General features: G+C 43.8%; 1 protein-coding gene across 3 annotated transcripts in view; it reads right to left on the bottom strand.

The window, feature by feature from the left end:
* LOC148322223 (uncharacterized) overlaps nucleotides 1-21,117 on the bottom strand; it is a 143,181-nt gene that overhangs the window by 81,667 nt on the left and 40,397 nt on the right. For 2 of the 3 annotated variants that reach the window (XR_015846703.1, XR_015846702.1), the window contains exons 3-6: nucleotides 12,553-12,728; nucleotides 11,361-11,451; nucleotides 10,290-10,396; nucleotides 3,263-3,343 (exon numbers count right to left, since the gene is read on the bottom strand). Coding sequence is in view for 1 of the 3 variants with exons in the window: in XM_088317830.1 (XP_088173956.1) it covers nucleotides 10,337-10,396; nucleotides 11,361-11,451; nucleotides 12,620-12,728 (260 nt within the window). In the remaining 2 variants the exon portion in view is untranslated. The remainder of the gene's footprint in view (nucleotides 1-3,262; nucleotides 3,344-10,289; nucleotides 10,397-11,360; nucleotides 11,452-12,552; nucleotides 12,729-21,117) is intronic. The other variant, XM_088317830.1, reaches the window with a different exon arrangement.

The raw sequence follows: 21,117 nt of genomic DNA, 5'->3' as shown, positions 1-21,117 counted from the left end.
GGATAAACGATTTTCGTTGCCATGAACGACGTGATCACGTCCAAACCGCTTGAACGTTAAAAGTCTCGCGTTTGACGCGTCGGCCGCGCGATTTCCCCGAAAAGCCTCCGGTGGCCTTTAAGCGCGTTTGAGTGTTGTTTATGCGTCCCAGAGTGGGAAGTCATCTTCATGAGATGACCTCCAATCATCGCAAGCGCAATAATATTGCAAAAAAAAAGTCTCCCCGATTGCGCAAGTCATCATTTGAATGGCGGCTGCCGACACATCACGCCGCAAACGCCTCCTCCAGTCTGCACTAGAGGAGAGCGAAAGTGACTTGGCATACGTCGGGTTCGCGTGCATGAAAAGTGTGCTTCGGGATCACGCGGGAACTCCGAATTGTGGAAACAAAAACATATGAAATACGTACGAAATTGTACAAAAGGGCAAAAACTAAAATTTTTCCGGTTTAAAATGAAACCCATTTTAGCCAAATTGTACAATTTCGTCCTTTAAATAAAGAATCACGAAATGGAGCCAAAAGATTGAGACAGTAAATTACAGATAGATAAGAAGTGAAATTAGAAATAAGAGAAACAAATAAAAATCCGATGAATATATATTTAAAGAGCCGAAAGAGGAAATGACACATCCAGACAAAAACTTCCACTCTTGGGAAGTTTGAAGACATTTGCATGAACGCAACAAAATTGCTGCCAACCCGACTGAAGGTGGACACGAATGGCCGTGCGAGCAATCAATATGGCGGCCTCGCACAGCAAATCCCGCGGCAGCGTATTCTTCCCTTCCTTTGTGTTGTTTACAAGGCTCGCTAATTTGCCCACCCTGCCCTCCGCTAATTAACGAGCGTCTCCGCGTTTAATGCAGGTATTGCGAGCTGTTTACATCTCGGCGTGCACAAAAGACGATTTTAAAAAAGAAATATGACAGCCAGCATGGCCCGGCGCGCGCAGCTATCTAATCACCAATTAAACAGTAATCACGGAGAGACGAGCGCGTTGATACTGTAAACCAATAAATTAGGCATACATAATTAATGCTTGCGTTATGAAGCGAGCGGGAAGATTGCGCCGGCTTCTCAAACAGCGCGACGACGACGGCGGCGGCGGCTGCTTTTAATACGGGTGTGAGCGAATGATATCAGCCCATTAATCTCCCTTTATTGCTTTTATGTAATCTACATGCATTATCCGAGTCAACCAAAACATCTTTCTCAATCAATGTTCTCTTATAACATGTTGCTTACAGAGAATTCATCACCATTTACTGACAAGCAAAAAAGCTTGGAGCGACCGTACCGAATCATTAATTGCGTTTGCTCCTGTGCACCCCCTGCAGGTACAAAGTCTAAATGAATTTGAAGACGGTGTTGTGAATATAAATGGCGGGGGTAAATAAAAGCACGGGCGAGACAACGGAAGGTAAAAGCTTCATTTAAATAAGAAAAATATTCGGATTATTTATGTATTTTTGTTCATATCCGTGATTGTCATTATTTACGTTGAAATCGTCTGTGAATTAGCGATGTCGCTTGAAATGCCGCGGACATCAAAATAGACGGTTAAAGGCATCCTCGAAGGCAATTATTCTACGGTCCAATTTCGAGCGATCATGACTTCAAAACGCATCGTTAAATGACATGAGCGATACGGCGCTAATTCTATAAATTGCTGCTTAGCATAGCGCATGCTAATGTGCCATTAGAACGCTCAAACTGAGCCAGTGTGTCAGGCGTCATCCAACCAATTCAATTCAAAATTTCACTGTGCCATCATTTAGATATATTTCTCTAAAAAAAAAAAAAAAAAAAAAAAAAAGAGACACGGCCCGGAGGAAGAATGTTTGCTGAGCCATAATTTGTAGACTGCGAGGCAGATCAAGGTCTAGCGTGTCTCTTAATTGCGCGAGCAGACTACATTATCATTTTAAATAGCGTGTCTGTTTGGATCAGCTCTTTATGGCGTCTGATACCGCCACGTGTGGCACATTTGACACTCGACGTCAATACGAGGAATACAAATGAGACGCAAGGCAGTACGGCGGCGACAACCGAACGCGGCTCGCGAGAACATCATTAGCGCCACCGGAGAACGGCTAATAAGCAGCGTGAGCCCAAGGGAGAGAGAAAAAAAAAAAGATCTTCAAATCTGATGAATTCATTTCAGGAGAGGAAAAATAAGGGCTTCTCCGACCTTCTGTGTTTTTTTTTTTTTCCCCGCTCCTTGAGGGCCAGAGTCCTGTGGGTGTTTAAACCTCCGTGACACCATGCAAACCACCACCCACTCTTTGTCCACTGGCACATAAAGCATCGCGGCAGATGAGATGGAGGCACGGAAAAAGCTGGAGGACACCGGTCCTCCGAGTGAGGGACAAGCTGGGGGCCAAATAAGAGAAGTGCGTGCCAATGTGAGGGGATGTCATGAATCTCAAGTTTGCACTTTGCAAAACGGAGACGCTCCATTTCCCCAAAATGCGTTTCAGGACACCAAACTGGCCGATATCTAGTGCCGGGATCAAAAAGTTCTGTTTCCGTCCTCGTTATTTTCCAAATGGGGGCTGGAGGTGTGTCATAAATGTGGACTTGATATCGAGTTCATGGCGAGGCAATTACTTTGTGCTATTTTAAAAAAAAAATAAAAAATTTTAAAAAAGCTTTTGACTACGGTACATTTAATTTGATTGACCACGTTAACGATCGCTTATTTTTAAAAACGCGCCACAAGCAAATGCGTTTGCGAAAAAGATTCCGAACAAATTTTCTGTTTGCAAACTATGCCCAGAAAGACAGAAAAACAAAGTAAACGAGTTCCGAGGCAGGGACGGACGGAATCAGGATTTTTTTATCTCCTCAGATTTGGGGGCGGGGCTTGACCAATATGAGGTGGGGTCAACGAAAATAACGGATGTTAATCACTTTTGAACTCATTTTTTAGTCAACGCAAAATACGGAGCATGTTGGATATGAAAGGAGTTTTAACGGAATTTGGCCAAATTTTCACAGGCCGCTGTCCGGTGAAAAACACTTAGGTCCATTTTTGAAATATACAAATAAATATCTATTTTTTATTTTTAAATTTTTATGTCAATGGGGTTTACCGTAACAATTAATGTGAAATATAAAAAAATAAAATAAAATAAATCATTAAATCGGACACAAGTGTTTTTTGCAGGACAGCGACGATTTCCGACAAAAGATGCAATTTATTACAAGTGAGTGATTATCCTGCGGTGTCAGGTGTGTTAAGAATCAATCCTTCCTTACCTGATCTGATCTGAGCGGTGCAAAGGTCAAATTCTTGAGTGCGGTCAAGTCGGGCTGAGTCACAAACTCGGTGATCGCCACCTGAAACAGAACGAGAGCCAATTAAGAAGCGATTTGACGCTCACCTGTTGTGCAAGTGAATTTGCAATCCGACAAATGATTCCAGATTAATTCATCTATCCTCAAAACCATCTGGCAGGCTCACGTGTGCCCTTCATCTCTTTGAAGGCAAGCGAGTCTGCGCAATCGCCGATTGTTTGACAAATGGTCGTCATGTTAACGACTTTTAATGGTGGCGGGGGTTCGTCCGAGCTGCCAAAGCAAAAACCACAAAAAAAAAAAAAAAAGCTCAGTGAAAGAAGAATCTGTCTTCAGTCATCGAGCAGTCTCTTTCATCATCTTCTACCTTTTCCTCCAGCAACCGATTGTAAAGCGGCTCCTACACTCCACAACTTGGGCTATAGCGCTTTTATGGTTTCGCTAACAACCGGCGAGGGAACCAGGACCCAAAATGCACGTTTCAAAGCAGAAAACAAAAAGCCTGCATCCAAATGAGCCGACAACTCCGAAGCAAAAAGTTTGGGCTGGAGTTTAATTAAAAAAATCCAACAGAGAAGCAAACTAACAGCATGCGGCAAAGTCATTAGTGCATTATGTTCGTTGATGCAATTTAAACGACAAAACAGGCTATTAAAGATACCGACGAGTAATAAATGACTACTCAGGTGTGCGCGTGCAAATCCACAAAGAGACAAATACTGAGCTGATGTTAAATACAAAGCAGCATTTTTTTTTTAAAAAAAGAACACTTCAAGCTATTTATTGCCACTCCCGGCTGTCAAACTAAACATAAAACCGAGAGAATTACACAAAGTGTATTTAAACACCCACTTAGCTTAGCCTTCCACTCCCCACGCTAACGCTAAAAAGCAACGACTGTATGTTGAAATACGAAAAGCATTTGCGCAACGGAAGGAGGCCAGTGCATCAATACAAGTAGAAAGACAAGTTGACAGTTCTCACAGTCACATATTCTTTATCCTCTGGGAAAAATGAGTAATATAAGCGCCGCACTGATGAGCTGAGAATGACAACATTTCCATTCTGCTGGCGGGATGTCGAAGGAAAAAAAAAAAAGTGTCGACGTCATTCCGACAACCCGAAACAAACAAACCCAAAAAGTTCCAGGACCTCCCAGCAGGGGGCGCCCGGTCAAGGGCTCCGCTTACAAAAGCATTCTTTTCCAAATCAATACCTCGGTAGCCTGCAGCTTCCAAAGAAGACTAATTTCATTATCAATCCATGCAAGTAATGATCTCATTAATTCACTCTTGATTCATTTTCAGCTGAGTGGATATTAACCTTTTGCTCGTAATCATTAATTTTACGCCGGAGAGGTGTGGCCGCGTTTGTGGTGCAAACAACACAACAAGTCCTGACATTGAAGGAGCTCGTCCTACGATGCGGACCAGGTGACTTCTCATGCTCCGATGATCAATGCATCGATCGGCCGCGCAAGTGAGCTAATCTCTCACCCTGCACTAGCTGGCTCGTGCCCCAAAGGTGACGGGAGTGTGTGTGTGAGGATGTGTGGGTGTGTGTGTGCGCGTGTGTTCCAGGGCTTTTGTGTGGTTTTGTGAAGTCATGCATAAATGGCGAGGACAATTATCATGCTCTGAATACTTTGCAGAAGGCAAACAGGGATTACAGTTTGATTTAACTTCACTTGTTCTCACTCTTAAAATAAAAAAAAAAGACCAACGGTGTCCTTTGAAGGGTACAGTCGCTCGTCATCAGGATGGTATCCGTTTGATACGATCAAAAGTCTTTTGGTCTCTCTAGTGACGAGACACGACCTTTTCCAAATCTACTCCAAGGACTGGAGTTGGACACGACAGGAGTACATTTTTTGCCTGGTGGGTGGGGATTATTTGCGTTCAGTTTTTCATGGACATGGAATGGGGATGGCCTATACTGCCCCCAGTGGCCTAATTAGGCTTAACGCAATTCCTGATTGTAAAATTTTTGTGTGAGCATTTTTTTTTTAAATCATGCTTAGCTGTAAGCCATCTATTTTTAAGGCTAATGCTGTGAAATGAGTTGGGTTTTTTTTTGGGGGGGGGGGGGGGGTGTGCATGTACTATTTAAAAGTTATTTCCTGCATTTCATGCTACCGAACTCAGCAAATAGTTGACTGTATTGCCATGTTTCCAAACCAGACACATCTCTTGGCTCTCCCGATCTTGTCCTTTGGGTTTGTTTGGAGTTGTTTTCTGCAAAGAGGCCTCACAGATGTGTCAGCAAAGTGGAATGTTGGAGGTGAAGCCTCATGTGAGGGGCACCGAGAGCACACACGAGAGCATACAATGCATTATGTAGTATATGGAGCGTATTGTATTAAAATGCAGTGTGCATCGGCAGCAGAGATGCCCGCATCGCACTTGGACGCGGAGAAGTGCGTGGATGGATGTGCGAGAGAAGGCGAAAGTTAAGCTGCTCTTTATTACCTCTCTCAAGGAACGCTGGGCTTATGCAGAGGGACGAGAAATTTATGAATGTGGAGCTAATTTGATAGAAAGACGCTGAAGCAACTCCTTTGTCGGTTAAGACAGGCTAACCAATAGAAAAAAAATAAATAAAAACAATGAGAAAGAAAATCATTAGTCAGTGGCTGATCCAGTTACTGAATCCCGCTACATCAGCAACTGCTGTGGATAAAATGGACCGAACAGCAGCCGCACTAACTCATCTTCACAGTCTCATAAAAGATTCAAAGACATTTTTTGGTGGAAATTCATCAAGTTGTTATGAAATGACGTCTCTGTCAGTTTTGCAATAAATGTGACTCCAACGTCGCACAAAAAGCGAAAGGCGTCACTTCTGGGAACGCAGCTTTGAAAGGCTAATTGTTTGTAAAGTTGAATTGAAGCCAGTTCAGTGGAAGTTAAGCTTTCCACAAGTGGGCACGTCTTAAGCATAATGGAGGACAAACTGGAATCTTATTTTTCTTTCTTTCTTTTTTAAATTTTATTTACCTTGGTCCATGTTGCTCTCAGTTTCAGGATACTCCACATGGCCTTCCATTTTAGCCCACCTGTATGTTGTGTCACCTTGATAACATTCCCCACTTTGTTTCTTTTCTTTTTTTCCCTTCCTGGGTCATGATAGCTATCTAGCTAGCTAGCTAGCCAGATAGATAGCCAGAGAACGCGCTACAAACCTAGCTAGCTAGCCAACTATCTAGCCAGACAGATAGCCAGATAACTTGCTAGCTAGCTTGCTAGCTACCTTGCTAGCGAGCTAGATAAGCTAGCCAGCTAGATATATAGACAAATTATAAGCAATTTATACATGAATTAACACACTGGCTTGCACAAATGACTCAAGCAACTGCTTCTACATAAAAATCACATCACCAGTAATGCCAAAACAGTGTAGAAGCACAAAAAAAACCTATTTGCTTGATGTGGTCGTTAAAATACATTCCAGACAATGCAGACAAGCTGAGGGCATGATTGCAGACTTTCATTGCTTCGCAAACATCAACCAAGTGATGTAAGTATTGAAAAGAAGTTACAGAACCGCGCATCGCTTGGTGTGCGGCGTGCCTGAGCACTGCCGGTCCTCGCTTGAATGGCGCCCTGTGCAGCAACACTCTCTTTACGTATAATGATGCCAAAAGAAAAACAATTTGCGTGCCATTTTAAAATAAAATGCCACCCATGCCAGGAACGGCCAAAAACAAACGCAAACCACCCTTTGGATAGAAGAGTTTGCTTCAGTGTTTGCTTTTGCGTTGCCTCAATTATCTTTTCAGGAGCTCATCCATGTAAAAATGAAATAAAATAAATAAATAAAACATCCTCCCTCACTAACTTAGACTTTGAAATGCAGAGCAAAAAAAAAAAAAGAAAAAAAAAGCCTCCGATTGAATCATTCATTGGCAGGAAAGACGTCAACGCGTCGCGCCTCCGACCTAGCGGTTGCGGCCGACGCATCCCAATGCTGACGGTGCATAAATGATGCAGCGCTCAAAGACATGTCAAATTTTGGCCTCCGGCAAAGCAAACTTCGACGAGCGCAACGTTGCGAAGCTCGCCAGAGACGTACAGTCGGTGTATACAAACATCAATCGCTGCTTACACTGCGGCGGTAACATCAACATTTCTCTCACATTTTACCGGTGGTACTAAAGGGTTTCGGGGTAGTAAAGTGCATTCGGTCGGTGGGGAAAGACAATAGCCTTGGGAATATGGCCGGAGCTGCTTTAGCGTAATGAAGCTTCTCGGGATTAAAGTATCCACGCGGCCATCTCGCCGGCTGCGCTGTCAAAACAACAAGACGTATGATAATGCTCGCAACAAATGAGACCATCTCAGCATTGCAGACGCCAATTTGCGCTCGCTATTTCCTCATTTTTAATCACGAAAAGACCAAGTGATTCTTGACAGCGAGGATTCGGCCGTTAGGCGAGCAGAAATAATCCAAACGCATTTTGGAGGAGAAAGAATAACTCCACATGGGGGCGGGGGGGTTTAAAAGCATATGCATTTGCCGCAATATGTCCAAAAAATGGAAAAGAGTGAGGAATGCTTATCATTTAATTGTGCAGGAAGCTGTCAGTATGTGACATCGGCTCAGATAGTCCGATGAGACAAATACTAAAAAAAAAAAAAAAAAAGCAATGAATCTTTAATGGGAAGATGGTTGCAGGCAGGAAGTGGCGGCGATGGGGAGATGGCGATGTATTATTTACATTAATCATAATCCAACATTTGTCAGGACAAGTTTTATTATCGCGGCTCAGAATTCCCATTATGTTTTTCAAAACTTGACATGGGAAATTTAAGCGTTTATTATTGAACTAATAATACACGTTATGTGTTTCGTTTTTTCCAAGCTACTCAAACAAATATTTTTATTATCGCTGCACTGCGTTCTACCGATAGCCGCTCGTACCTAAATAAAAAATAAAAAACATTTTAAATCAACAAAGAGCATCTCTGACATTGCCAATCAACGTCTCGTGTTTGTTTTGGATGTAATTAAAGAGTGCAGGTGGACTTAATGAAGCGTCGGCATGTGAACGCGTGCGTGGTGATTATTCGTCATCACGACAGAAGTTAACACCCATCGCGGCCACTCCTACCGTGAAAGGAGAAGGACGACAACACGCTGCCTTTTGCCTTCTCATTCGCCGTCGGCCAATTAGTTTCACATTGTTTCTTGGAAAACAACACGGGGCGGCGGGAGCTGGCGACAAGAAGTGTTTGAAAACATCCAAAATTAGCCCGTTTCAAAGTCCAACGTGCCGATAGAGAAATGTGCAATTGCAATTAAGGTGGAAAAACTGCGACCTTCGGTCTTCTTATCAGGAAACAACATTCAGAGGCACCACATATTCGTTCAACTCCATCACTTTCTCCTTGAACCACAAACAACGGCACGGATGTATATTGCTATATTACGACACTTGCCTCCTAAATCCTCCATTTTGGACTTGGGACGTATTAGCGATGACTCCTTTCTATTTTGGCAAAGCATTTAAGAGTCTCACTTAAGTGACCAAGTCAAGAATAAATAAGAGCCCGTGGACGTTAAATGATTAATTTTTGCCCCGCGGCTTAAATCAAATGTTTGTCTTACTGCTTTGTTCACTTTTGCAGCATTTTTATCTTAAATACCAAAAAAAAAAAATAATAATAAAATTTTTTTTTAAAAATAAAATAATAAAATTTGCATCAGTTCTTCCGGCTCAGAGTGAAATTTAATGACGGATTTTGTTGTAATACTTATTTTAGAAAGGGGTTTTATTTTTTACTTTATTAATTTCTTATTTTTTCCAGGAAGCAAATTTTATTTGCGGGAAAAAAATGCATTTAAATAAAAAAAAAATTAAAAGAAATACGTATTGTTGCATTTTCCAGTCGCAAATAAATATTTCAGAGTGAATTACAATGCATGCCCTACATGACAACGTTCCTGATCTCGGCTTGAAGACATTTTCCAGGAGTGAACCTGTTTAACTTTTAATGGCGAGGCCGTGTTCTAGATCTCGAGTACGTATTCAACCAATCACCGGTTTGCATCCAATCGAGGCGTTCCGCCGTTGACACAAAATCAACGGCGTCCGACGATGACGAGGTCAAAAGAAGAGGGCGGAGGACTCTTAATTAAAAGTCAGCGCGCGATACGAGCAGAATCGGGCCCGTCCGTTCCTTTCTTGGCTGACAAAGAATCATTACGCCAGATGTCAGCGCCGATCAATATTCTGACAGGGTCGGAACCCGAGGTCCTCGCCCGAACCTGTGCGCCGACTGCAAACCTGAAACGGCGTCCGGGCTTCGGGATGAGGTCGAGCGGACGTTCCCAAGCCGGCGCCTCCGACGGGGCGCGATGGCTACTTTGCACCGGCGAGACATCATTAAAAGCCTTTCTTACCGCTTTGCTGTGCATAATTCATACGCGGCCGCTGAAATATAAATGTTGCTGTGTTGCGGAAAGTCTGCGTGGAGCGAGAAATGAGGGCGGTCCCCCGCAACCAGATGAAAACCCGCCTGCGAGGCGGGCTTCACGCCAGAACGTGAAGGGGACGACTTTGGAATGCTTTTCCTGCGACGAGCGGGAAAACGTGCGCGGGGAGTTGAGAGCACCTTATAAATTTTCATTTCTCATAAACATCATGATGGACTCCTGTTCAAGTTTTTATTTTTTGGGCTGGCTGATGAGCACATGTCTGGAAGAAACGAACCTCTCTCAACTTGAGACGCCGAAATTATCCATTCGTAAAATAAGGGACAATCTTGTTTCGGTCACGAATAACACAATGTGAGCGAAGGTTGTTTCAGATAAAGCAGCGCCAGACTTGCAACCGGGTTGCTTTGAAGGACAATTCTCTAGATTGCACATTTTAACTTCCTTCACAGATGTTCAGCTGGCTTTAAATCAGGAATTAAACTCCAAAATGCCAACGATTAACACAAAACGCCAAAGATGGGCGAACAAAAATTTGCACGGATGTACTCACAGATATTTTTTCCCTCTGCTCTGTGGGAACAACGACTGTACGGCGGCTTAGCAGGGGACCTTCTCTGCCTCGTGTTGATTACGCTTCTTCTCTTCGATGTGGCGGTGCTGCAACACATGTAGACAGACGATATAACGACGAAAAAAGAAGCATGCATTCTTTATCATCTGCAGAGAATAACTGGTTAATCAGTGTCGTTCTGAGAAGCCCAGAGAGGAGCTGGGGCTGCAGAAGATATCATCGGAAAGCTGACATCATGCTCTTTCGATTTCATAACCTCATTCGTCACAGCTTTCTAACAAAGCATATGAGAGAAGGGCAAAATATTTTTTAAAATTTGGAACGTGTTCTCTCTGTTTGGCAGATTTTCACTGATTGTATGAGATCATATCAAACAATTTTGGGGAAAACATGCAAACTTCACACCACAGCCGTCATTCACTGCCATTGACGGATATAGAAGCCAAAAAGTACATTCATTTTACCAGGGATGGCAGTGACTGAGTTAAGCGCGAGGCAGACCAAGCACGGAATCGCAGAGCCGCCCCGTGAACTGGATGACTTCTCGCATGACTTTCAAGATCTTTGACTCGCAATTTGCCGAGTTGCGGCTTCCCCGTGCACTGATCCCAAAAATCGTGACTCACCGCCCCGCCTCACTTCCACACAATTCCGGCGGAATTCCTCCCAAGTTGGCCCGCTTTCAAAGCACCCTTGAAACATGATGCGTCAGCGAGCATCGCGTCGTGTCGCGTCGCCGCCGCCAAGCATCACTTACTTAGCAAATTCACTCCCACCAGCTGTTTCCACTCGGACGCACAATGACGTCGTAAAACGGTACAAAAGGCAAAAACTAAGTGGACGGGAGACTGATTAGTGGCGGATCTCCCGCAGGCGGCCTTGAGAGCAACTTTCTCGCCTTCTCATTAGAGACGCCCGTCGAGCTTGCCGCGCTCTACGATGCTCGCTCATTTTACCTTTGCTGTCACAACAGCGCGGGTGGAATGTAGCACGGAATGAATAATACAGCGCCAGACCAACTGCAGGGTAATCACAGGATAATGAATGCACCTGCATTTGGCCAACAATGTCAGGGAGGAGGCAGGAAGTAAAGAAGAAGAAGAAAGGCGACAAATCAGCGCTGCTGCTCATCCCAGGAGAGCTGCAACACACACAACAGGAAACAAACAAAGAAAAAATAGCGTTCATGAAATGATTCCGCTTGACTGAATAGTGCAACTTGTTCAAGTAGAAATGGATTAATTCTACAAGATATGGGGAAATGTAATCCAATGCTGAGGAAAAAGTAAAAAAAAAAAAGGGGAACGAGCGGCTGAGCCAACGACCTTGCCCCGGACAATCCTTCAAAGTAATTGAGGCGGGGTGGTGATGACAGTTGAGAAATGTCGAGCCGCACCGGCAAGGATACATCATTGGCTAAAATTGTCGCCATATTGACCCCCCCCCCCCCTTGAAAAGAATGAACTCGTTGCCGGCGCAAAGGAAGCAAGACTCGCGAGCAGGAGCCCTGAAAAAGGACGCGGCTCGTGCGACTCGATTCGCCGTCACGTGAGTGTCGAAAGACGTCAAGCGCTGCTGCAAACGCAACAAAACCAAATTTCGATTACACGAGATTGATGCGAGAGCTTTGGAATGATTGTTCGCTTTTGAGTTCATTAAAAATTATCCCCCGAAAAATACGATTAAAATGCCTTTGAAATTTCAAGGCTTCTGGTTGAAGTAACCACAATTACAAGAAATGCACAATCTTGGACAATTCTGCCGACAAAAATGTCAATGCTCACTTTGGACTGGAACGCTCAATTATTTTCATAAGATTGAGATCTACGTCTCCAAATCCCCCAAAAATGTTATTAAAATAAACACAAAGGAAGAACCCCGCCGCTTGTTTGCCTGCTTGTGAATATTTCACTTGATAGAAAATTCCTTTAGAATTATCGAGGCCGGATGGTTTCTTTCTCTCGACTGCTCTGGCGAGGGCTCGCTGTCCGAATGATTTATCGCTCCACATTGCGATCTTGATTTGTCGAGCTGAGCCTTAATTCCGCAAAAAACAATATTCATCAAAATGCCGTGTTTGGATTCATGAGGATGCGGTACTACGTGCGCTCCGAACAACATCATTTTTTCATTTCATCTAAACATTAGGTGACCATGTGTCAATCAACTCAAAACAAGCCCACCCCCCCGTTGTGCTTGCTGATTTTCTCCAAATCAAGTTGTTCACAATTAGTTGCCATACCCGACTTGCCGCGATTGACGTTTAGCCGCCGGGCAAATCACGGCACATTTGGCAGTGTTGGGACAACCTGTCCGCTCCGCCACGCTCGCTCGTTGGCTGGCGGGAAGCTGAGCATTCCTCCCCCTGCGCTCTTTCCACCTTTTCGCCAGCTGAAATGGGATCTTCTCCACCTCCGACTGCACAAAATAGACAATGTAGAATTTGTACAAGCGTGTCTTAGGTGTCAATCACCGCGAATAAACCGGGGCGGCGAGGGGAAAGCGCCGGTTCCGGCCGGGCTGCTGTTTGACAAAAGTGAAAAATGACGCCGTCTTTTGGTATTTCGTGCTCGCGTTGAGGCTTGAATAGTTGCTGCGTAAAAGAAGGTCACGTCACAATATTCACGACGGAGACCGGCTGTTACACAATAAATGAACATTCTCTCATAAACGAAATTGCTGTTTCTCTGCATTTTAAAAGGAAACAAAGCTTTCAAACCACTTGAAAACTTCACGACGACGACGTCGCAGGCTTTCAGCATCGAAACATATTTGGACCTTTTGGGATTTATTTGCCCGTCTGCATTTCAAGATATGCAGTAAGAGACGGCAATTAGCATCATTTGCGTTATTAGCAAGGTTGTCACAAAAGGGCAAATTTAAATTTCATTCTCATTGGCTACTTGTAGAGCAGTGGTCCCCAACCACCGGCCCTCGGCCCGGTATCGGAACGTGGGCCACTTTGGACGGGACGCGCAAATGAAAGAAAACACTTGCCGTATTTCCGGTTTATTTCTTATTCGAGAATGAAAAATACTTAATTTTTGAAAAGTTACCGGATTCTCTCCGTTATATCGGACTCTTGACGCACGTCAAGATGCTAATTGTCTCGGTTGCATAATGCTAAAATTAAACCGACAAGCTAGCAAAATGAGTTTCTTTCACGTTTTCAAAGAATTCCAAAGGAGAATAAAACAGAACGACGTGGAAACGGCGGTTCTGTGGAGGTGTCGGCACGGATCAGTTTGATTTGCCGCCGCCATCCGTGAAGCGGGAGGATGTGCTCAATTAAACACTTTCCTCTGACACACAATATCCAAAGCCAAAGTCCGTTCACAGTCTTCCTTTTTTCGTCGTCTACTTCTCGACACCATCGTAGAATTAGAGCGACAATGATTCGCCATCTCTCCGCCGATTCCGTCATCAACATCCAAGACGAGGAAAAAAAAGGTCTTGCATGAGACGACGAGTACTTCGTGTCCTCGACGGTCCTGCATGTACCTTCTAAATATTGATTCAACCGACTCCGGCAATTTAGAAAGTTTGCGTCCAGCTCGTTGCTAAATAAATGAAAGTCGAAAAGAACTTTGGCGTCTTTGTGTGCGGTCCAGCAAAGGACGAGGCAATCAAATACAAAGAATTGCGTATTGAATGAGCACTAAAACCTGCGTTGACTCAAAGAAACATTCAGAAAGTTTTTTTTTTTTTCCAAACAGAACAGTACAATGTTGGTGAATCACATTTGGAGGAGGGTAAAAAGCACACGGCGGTGTGGAGGCGGGGCGGGGGCGGGAGGGGTGGAGTTAGGTGGAATTTGGCTATGGGTTTCTCAATTTGTCTTCTTTTCCCTTCTTCCATCCTTGTGATGTCGTGAAACGTTCCAATTGAAAGAGAAAAAAATGCACAGATAGGCGGATATTGTTCTCGTCAGCTAGCTTAAATCAAAAATGCATCGGGTGGAGGCGTGGCGAGGAAAATATCCCGAGATGCATTTTGTGCTGCTCTCACGGGAATACGTCAGAGTCGAGGAGCGAAACTCACAATAACACAGCCGGTCCAACTTACAAAAAGATGTACTCGGCTTTTGGTTCTCTTGTTATGCAGCTTTCCACCACAGGGGGCGACAGAACCTCCTCCTTTTAAAAAGTACCCATTGTCTACAATTTGCTTTGGTGGTCGCATAACCAAAAATGAAACCTCGACGGCGTGATTTCATTCAATTCGTCATTAATTATTTTTACCTCTATGATTTTTGTTTGATGTTTCTTGTGTTTGATTTTATTCATGCACAGCACTTTGTTTCAGCTGCATGATTTTGAAGTACTCTATAAATAAAGTTGAGCTAAGCTTATTTGCTCCATTTCCATGCGGCGCTGATTATTAGCATTTCGTAGCCGTGCGGCGGCTGCCCCTGGAGGCTCTTCCAGCGTGATCTGCTCTTTGTCAACACGCAGTCTTAATTAGACATTTTAATTAGAACCCTTGCATTAGTGTGCGTTTTAATGAACAGAACAAACACGGGAGGCAACCTTCAACTTATTCCTCACCAAGGCAACATTTGCTGATTTGATACATCTGAAACAAAGGCAGCGTCGTCTCAACAAGAAGGTTGCCAGAACGCACTCGATCACTGCGTGTTCTTCATATGTTTGGAAAAAAAAACTCAGTGTGTCAACAAAGGGAAAGTAAATAAGTTGTGGCTCACGAGACACAAAAAGCACGCAACTGTATCATCGATAGGGATTTTCAATTATCAGCTTCCGATTTTCTTTTTTTTGGGTGGGGGGGGTCTTTTTTTTTTTCAAATGAATAATTAATTTTCAAACTGAAATATGTTTGGATTTTAACATCAGAATTTTGTTCTTGTTTTAAAGAGTAACTTTTTGCAACTTTCCAATAAAAAAAAAAAAATTAAATCACTTTGACCGTTCAACTACATTTTATGTCTTACCAGTGTTTTGATAGTGGCAGACTTGAACATGAAAATAAATACATGTACAATAGATTTGATTGTTACCTTTACAAATGATCGAAATTTCCAAATCAATTATTTGATTTTTTTACATCGATGCAGTTTAAATCGATTTTGAATTGATTAATCGTTACATTAATAATTGTCTGTAATGAAAAGTGACGCATAAAAAGCTGTTTTTTTTCCTAACTGCAGCGTCATTTGGCTCCAATCCAGGCTGATTGTAACGGCGAAAAGTGAAACAAATTCAAAACCAAAAACATCATGCCAAAAAAAGCGAGCAGAGATTCAAAGTTGGGATTTTGCAACTGTGAGGCAGACCCGCTTTACACAACAGTACAGAAGCCCTGCGAAAAAAATAATCAAATAAATCAAAATGGCCAACAGACTGGCCACGTGCCACAGACAACGCTGTGAGCCTGTTGCACTTTTGCAGCTCAAGTCAAACACACGCGCAGACAACAGCCGAGATGCTAACAGCGATGCATATTGGGAGACAAAATGAAGTGCTGATGAGCAGCTGAGACTGGAAGGAAGTGTGTGTGTGTGTGTGTGTGTGTGTGTGTGTCGGGCCGCAGATGGTCCAACAAGGTGTGGAGGCACGTGCGCTCAGACTACATACCATCACATGGACACGCAATGCTTCGTGAGTAATGGAAATTACGCCACACGGGAGAATTAAGGCAGCTATTAAAGATGTCTATTAAAAAAAAAAAAAACTCGTTAACACTAATGATCACCCTAAATGCTATAATTGGCATTCTGTTTTTATATTTCTGATGCGATGGTTGTTTTTAAAATGCTCTCTGTTTACATTTTCGTCGGGAATGTAGAGATCATCGACTTAAAGGTGAAAAGTTTCAACAAACAAGAACCGTCTGGCCGTCTTGATCCAACCCTTCACAAACACGCGATGCAACATTTTGTTTGGCCATCACGTCTGCGATTCAAATTTGAACTATAACGAGGCCTTGCAGTCTGACCGTGACACGCGTGTACCAATTAGGCGACGTTGTTTACGCTCGCACGGCGACGAACAAGCTTGCGATATCTCAGAGCGAAATGATGCACGCGAGGTTTCCTGCTTGGCCTTTTTTTTTTTTTTTTTTGAACTTCATTTGTATGCAGCCACTTTCTCGGCATGCCCCCCCCCCCCCCTCCAAGGAGAGCGGAGGTCTGTATAATGGTTATTCCAAGAGATCAACTTTGAATATTTCAAAGGGATGCGCGCAACTCAAAGGAAATTCAGATCAGTACAGATGGATTAATCAATGCGTCGCTCTCGTATTTCACAAAGAACGTCCGAATTCAAAGTTCAAAGGCGGGAACTTGTTATCCGCGGCGGTATCTCCGAGTCCTTTCCAGTGGCACACTCTCTTGCTTCAGGTATTGACGTTTTTTTTTTTTTTTTTTTATAGACTCCCTCCATATTGATCCGTGTAAAATGTGTGTTTTAATTGAGGAGAGGAGTCACAATAAAAATCAGCTTGGCAACGCTTTTGTCTCGGGCTAAATCTTCTGCGTTGTGCACCTTGAGGCGAAAAATATCAAGTCAAGGAACGGAACGGGACGGGACGGGCTTCTCAGTATGACTCAGGTTTAATTCTGCTAATGTCATGACTTAAGAGTGTGAGCTACATTTCCCCTGTCGAGCATGCGAGAGACAACCAATTAGTTGCGAGGTTTGTATTTTTCGCATCAGTTCAATGATTGATTTCGACAATTTTTAGGAACAAATGTGACTTTTACATATTTTTATTTCTATTGTATTTTCTTCACATCTTAATTTGACATTTTTGTTTAGGACCATTTTCTTTATTTCTTTTTTTTTTAACACTTTTTTTTTAAAGAACAGATGAAAGAAGAAAAATAAATAGCTTGACAGCTTTTTGTCATTTCATTCTGACATCATCAGAAACTGCCCGAGAGGCAACACTCCACTTATTACACAGATTTATTATTTTAATAGTTATTCAACAATATTGTTTGTTGCCATCGTCAACTGCACTGACGCTCACTAAAAGCTGTTTCTAATTTTTTGCTGTCCCTAATCAAACCAGTGCGGTAGATTAAGCTTTTTTTTTTTTAAGTGTGTGAATTTAAATCAAATAAGACTTTATTAAAAAATGTGTTTTATGACACATTTGGTGGCCCCCAGTCTGTTTGCCTACCGGCTTTGCTAACATGGATCATATTTTTCTTCTGTTTATGCAATTTGTCAGTTAGAAAAAAACTCCCCGCCAAAAACGTCCATTGACTCACCAGCGGTAAACAGACGTACCTTTTTTCCGTTCAGGCGTATGAATCAAATCTTTTATCAAGTGTAAATAATGTGAAGTGGTGTCATTTCAAAAGATAAGGCGGCTTCGGATCTTCCTCCCGTGCAAGATGGCAGCCAAGTGAAGATTTGGTACGCCAGACACGTCACGGCGTAGCACAACAAGGCGGCCCGGCCGGAATGCTTAATTTGCGGCCAGTGGGATGCTTCATCCGCAGATATAAACAAGTGCCGGGCCTATTGCATGCGACGTCACGTGGGCCCCCGAGCCTGCGCGGAATCGTTAAGCGGGATGCCAAGGCTCCTCGTTAACCCCCGGAGCCAGATTGCCGGCATCCGTTCAAAAGAGACTCCGGAACGTGAAAATCAACGCCTGCATAGCAATTGAAATCATAACTCGGGAGGATGCGGCGTTAAGTTTTTTTTTCATTATCTTGTGACTCGCGACAAAAGCCTCGTGAATGAGAATGGCCCCAGCTCGCGGGATGAAAAGGCGCAATTAATGAGACACTGGCCCGAGATGTCCTCAACCGGCGAGTCGTCTTTTTCTTATCAAAGAAAATTCAAACGTGAATATCGGCATACACGTGGCGGGCACGCTCGGATTACTAAGTGATGAAAACTTGGGTGCCTCGATTAAAACAGGTGGCTGAAGCCTCGGAGTGCGGACGAGGGTACATATTTGGGGCTAGGCCTAATTCATTTACGACCATATGTGCCAATCGGCTCCTGTAAATAAATCCCATCTGTGCGCTGGAATAGAAAAGTTCATACGGCAAGTTTGAGAATTTTACAGGTCGAGCTGGAAAGGGGACCAAAATGCATACACATGAGTGTGTAGTAGTACATGAAAAAAAAACAAAAAAGGTCGTTGCTCTTGCTATTACGCTCGATTCACGCGGCAAGCTTGAAGTGACAACACCAGTTTTTTGGGGGGTTTTTATGCTCTCAAGTTGGGCAATTGGGAAATGCATGATGGCAGCATAAAAAAGTGGAATTGGATCCCTTCAAATTCCGAGCGCTTCCAAAGCTGACTTGGAAAAAAAAAAATTCAAAACATATCCGACATCTGCTCATGCGAGCGCCGCATGAACGCTCAGATTGGCTACACCACGGCAACGCGAGCGTGAAGTCATCAAAATACGCTGATCTCAAAACAGCAAAATAGGCGTTCAATTGGATCGTGCAATATAAATACAGCACGGGTGATCCAAATTTGGAGACGACGTTCCCTGCGCATATTCAAATGCAACCATGTGCTGATATTTTTGGCCACCTTTTCCTCCGTTCTCACGTTTTCCGCTTTCGTGCTCAGGCCAAAGCGTTGCAGAATATAAAAGTATTGGCGCCATCTTGGCTCCAAGTGAGGGGATGTGCTGCATTTAGTTAAGCCATAGCCCTGTCTAATAAAAAAGTAGCAATTTGCCACCCTCTTGTGGCCACTATGGGGATTTTTTGGGTGGCTTTGGTGTGTGCAGTGCACGAGAGAAATGTTATCTCCCAATCCAAAAGTTGGAGCATATTGCGATCTGCTTGTAATTCTCTCAGCCAACACCCAAATGCCATGGCTCTGCAAAATCGTGTCAGCTGGCAAGGTCAAAGAGCACGTCTGGACGCGTGGGCCAAATTGGGAAGGGAAGGCCATCGCTTATCGAGGCGCCTCGCTTGTCCATAAAGTGCAAGTCATTCATTACTGTCAGCGCGAAGGTACGCTTTCCTCATCACTAATGCGAGGACGCCATCGCCATGCAGCGGATCACACGGGCCCTGCGAAATGAACCGCAACGTTCCAAACTTGCCCACGCTGAGCGGCTTTGGTGCGTTTAACTTGAAGCAAGAATTGACTATTTCATGTTTGATAAAGCTGGTCGTGATGGGAAAATGAAGCGTCAAAAGTGCTTCATGAACCCGTTGATGTATTTTTTGATTCCTGTGGATGGCACTGTTGGTTTAAAAAAAATGCCACGTCAGCGTGTTTTCAGCCCAATGGTGAACAGAGAGTGCCATCTACTGGAGTCCAAAAATACTGCAAGTGGTTCATGAAGCACATTTGAAGCTTCATTTACCCATCACTAAAAGCTGGCGAAATGTGCTCGTTGCTAATTGTGCTAATGGCTAATTTCCCATTTGCGACGTTTCGTATGTACTCGTCATGGGTGGCGTATACTGAAATAATATACGATAATTTCCTAAAATCCATTTTCATCTGAGCATTTTTCTAACGCCAGCATCATTTTGACAAGCATGTAACATTTTTTTTTTTTTTTGGCTTGATACCCCCCCCCCCCACTCCCCCCCCCCCCAGTGACTCAAATGAAATAGACGTGTCAAAAAAACATTTCAATCCACACCAATGTCTTTTTTTTTTTTTCTCCTGCCGTGCAAGGTCGACGAGGTGAAGTTGCAAACATGCTGGGCGGCAAGGAGCCTTTGGTGAAATTTTAATGCGGCGTTTCAAAATTATTGATGGTTAGCGCACGCTTCCTATGCAGCCTTTGTCCGCTTGAAACAAGGAAAACCGTTTCCGCATGAACGTGCGGGAAAAAAAACCTGGCTTCATTTCTGATGTAAAAGAGAGGCGAAAGCGAAACGGCGCCAGGGACTCGCCGGGCTTTCAGTCCACGTGTATTAGATTTATCACTCCTTGTCCTCACACCTTGTTGATGTCTCCTGAGTAGTAGAAACGACGCCCGAGCGGGAGCGAGTGGCGGCCAAAGCTGTGACATCTTTCTCGGTGCATTATCTTCACGCTCCATCTCCTTGGGGTAGATGGAGTGCACAAGAGTGGAAGCGCTTCCACCCGTCTGGTCCGAACATGTAACCGGACATTGCTTTTAAGGGCTGGCAGTTAACTGGGTTGACAATGTTTTTTTCTTTTACGGCCTTCAGATTGAATATTCCCCGAGCCTCCCACGGCAGAGGCCGTGTCATTACAGCTGATGGCTCCATTATTTTTCCGAGAGTCTTGGCAGGACTTTTATGTTTTTTTGCGTTTCCCGTTGCACTTTATGGGCCGCCGGTGTTCCTCGCCGTTCGCGCTCACGTTTTTTTTTTTCTCGCAAGGACACGTTGGCTGGCGGCGGGCCGGCTCGTCAACGCTGTGTTCACGTTTATATTGAAAAATCTATCTTCACGGTCAGGCAGGCTCTCCACATTACCGAGTGCATAAAATCCATTCGGCTTGGATTCTTGTTGATCTATAAAAAGAAGCACTCACAAAGTGTCCTTGCCTTTTTTCCCAACCACCTACACAATGACATCATTGCAAGTTACGCTTCCTCAATGGACTGTGAGTGCTTCTGCGATTGGTGTAGATTGAACCTTCAGGGACATACATCGACACGAGTAATTTGATTACTCTTCAACATGAAAGCAGTTTTGACGTCAGGACTACAACCAAAGAAATATAAGACAAAATAAAGAACGCGATCAGGGTAGATCCAGACTAACTTGAAAAAACGATCGAGATCAAATGGAAAACCAGATCCAAACCCAATCGAGATTGACATCCAGACCCATAACGAGGCCAAGGAAGATTAAGACCAAGACGGATCCGA

The sequence above is a fragment of the Idiotropiscis lumnitzeri genome, chromosome 15 (assembly GCF_059441095.1).
Source record: "Idiotropiscis lumnitzeri isolate Australia: NSW breed Sydney's pygmy pipehorse chromosome 15, RoL_Ilum_1.0, whole genome shotgun sequence".
NCBI lineage: Eukaryota > Metazoa > Chordata > Actinopteri > Syngnathiformes > Syngnathidae > Idiotropiscis > Idiotropiscis lumnitzeri.
This window is presented reverse-complemented; position numbering and strand designations above follow the sequence as displayed.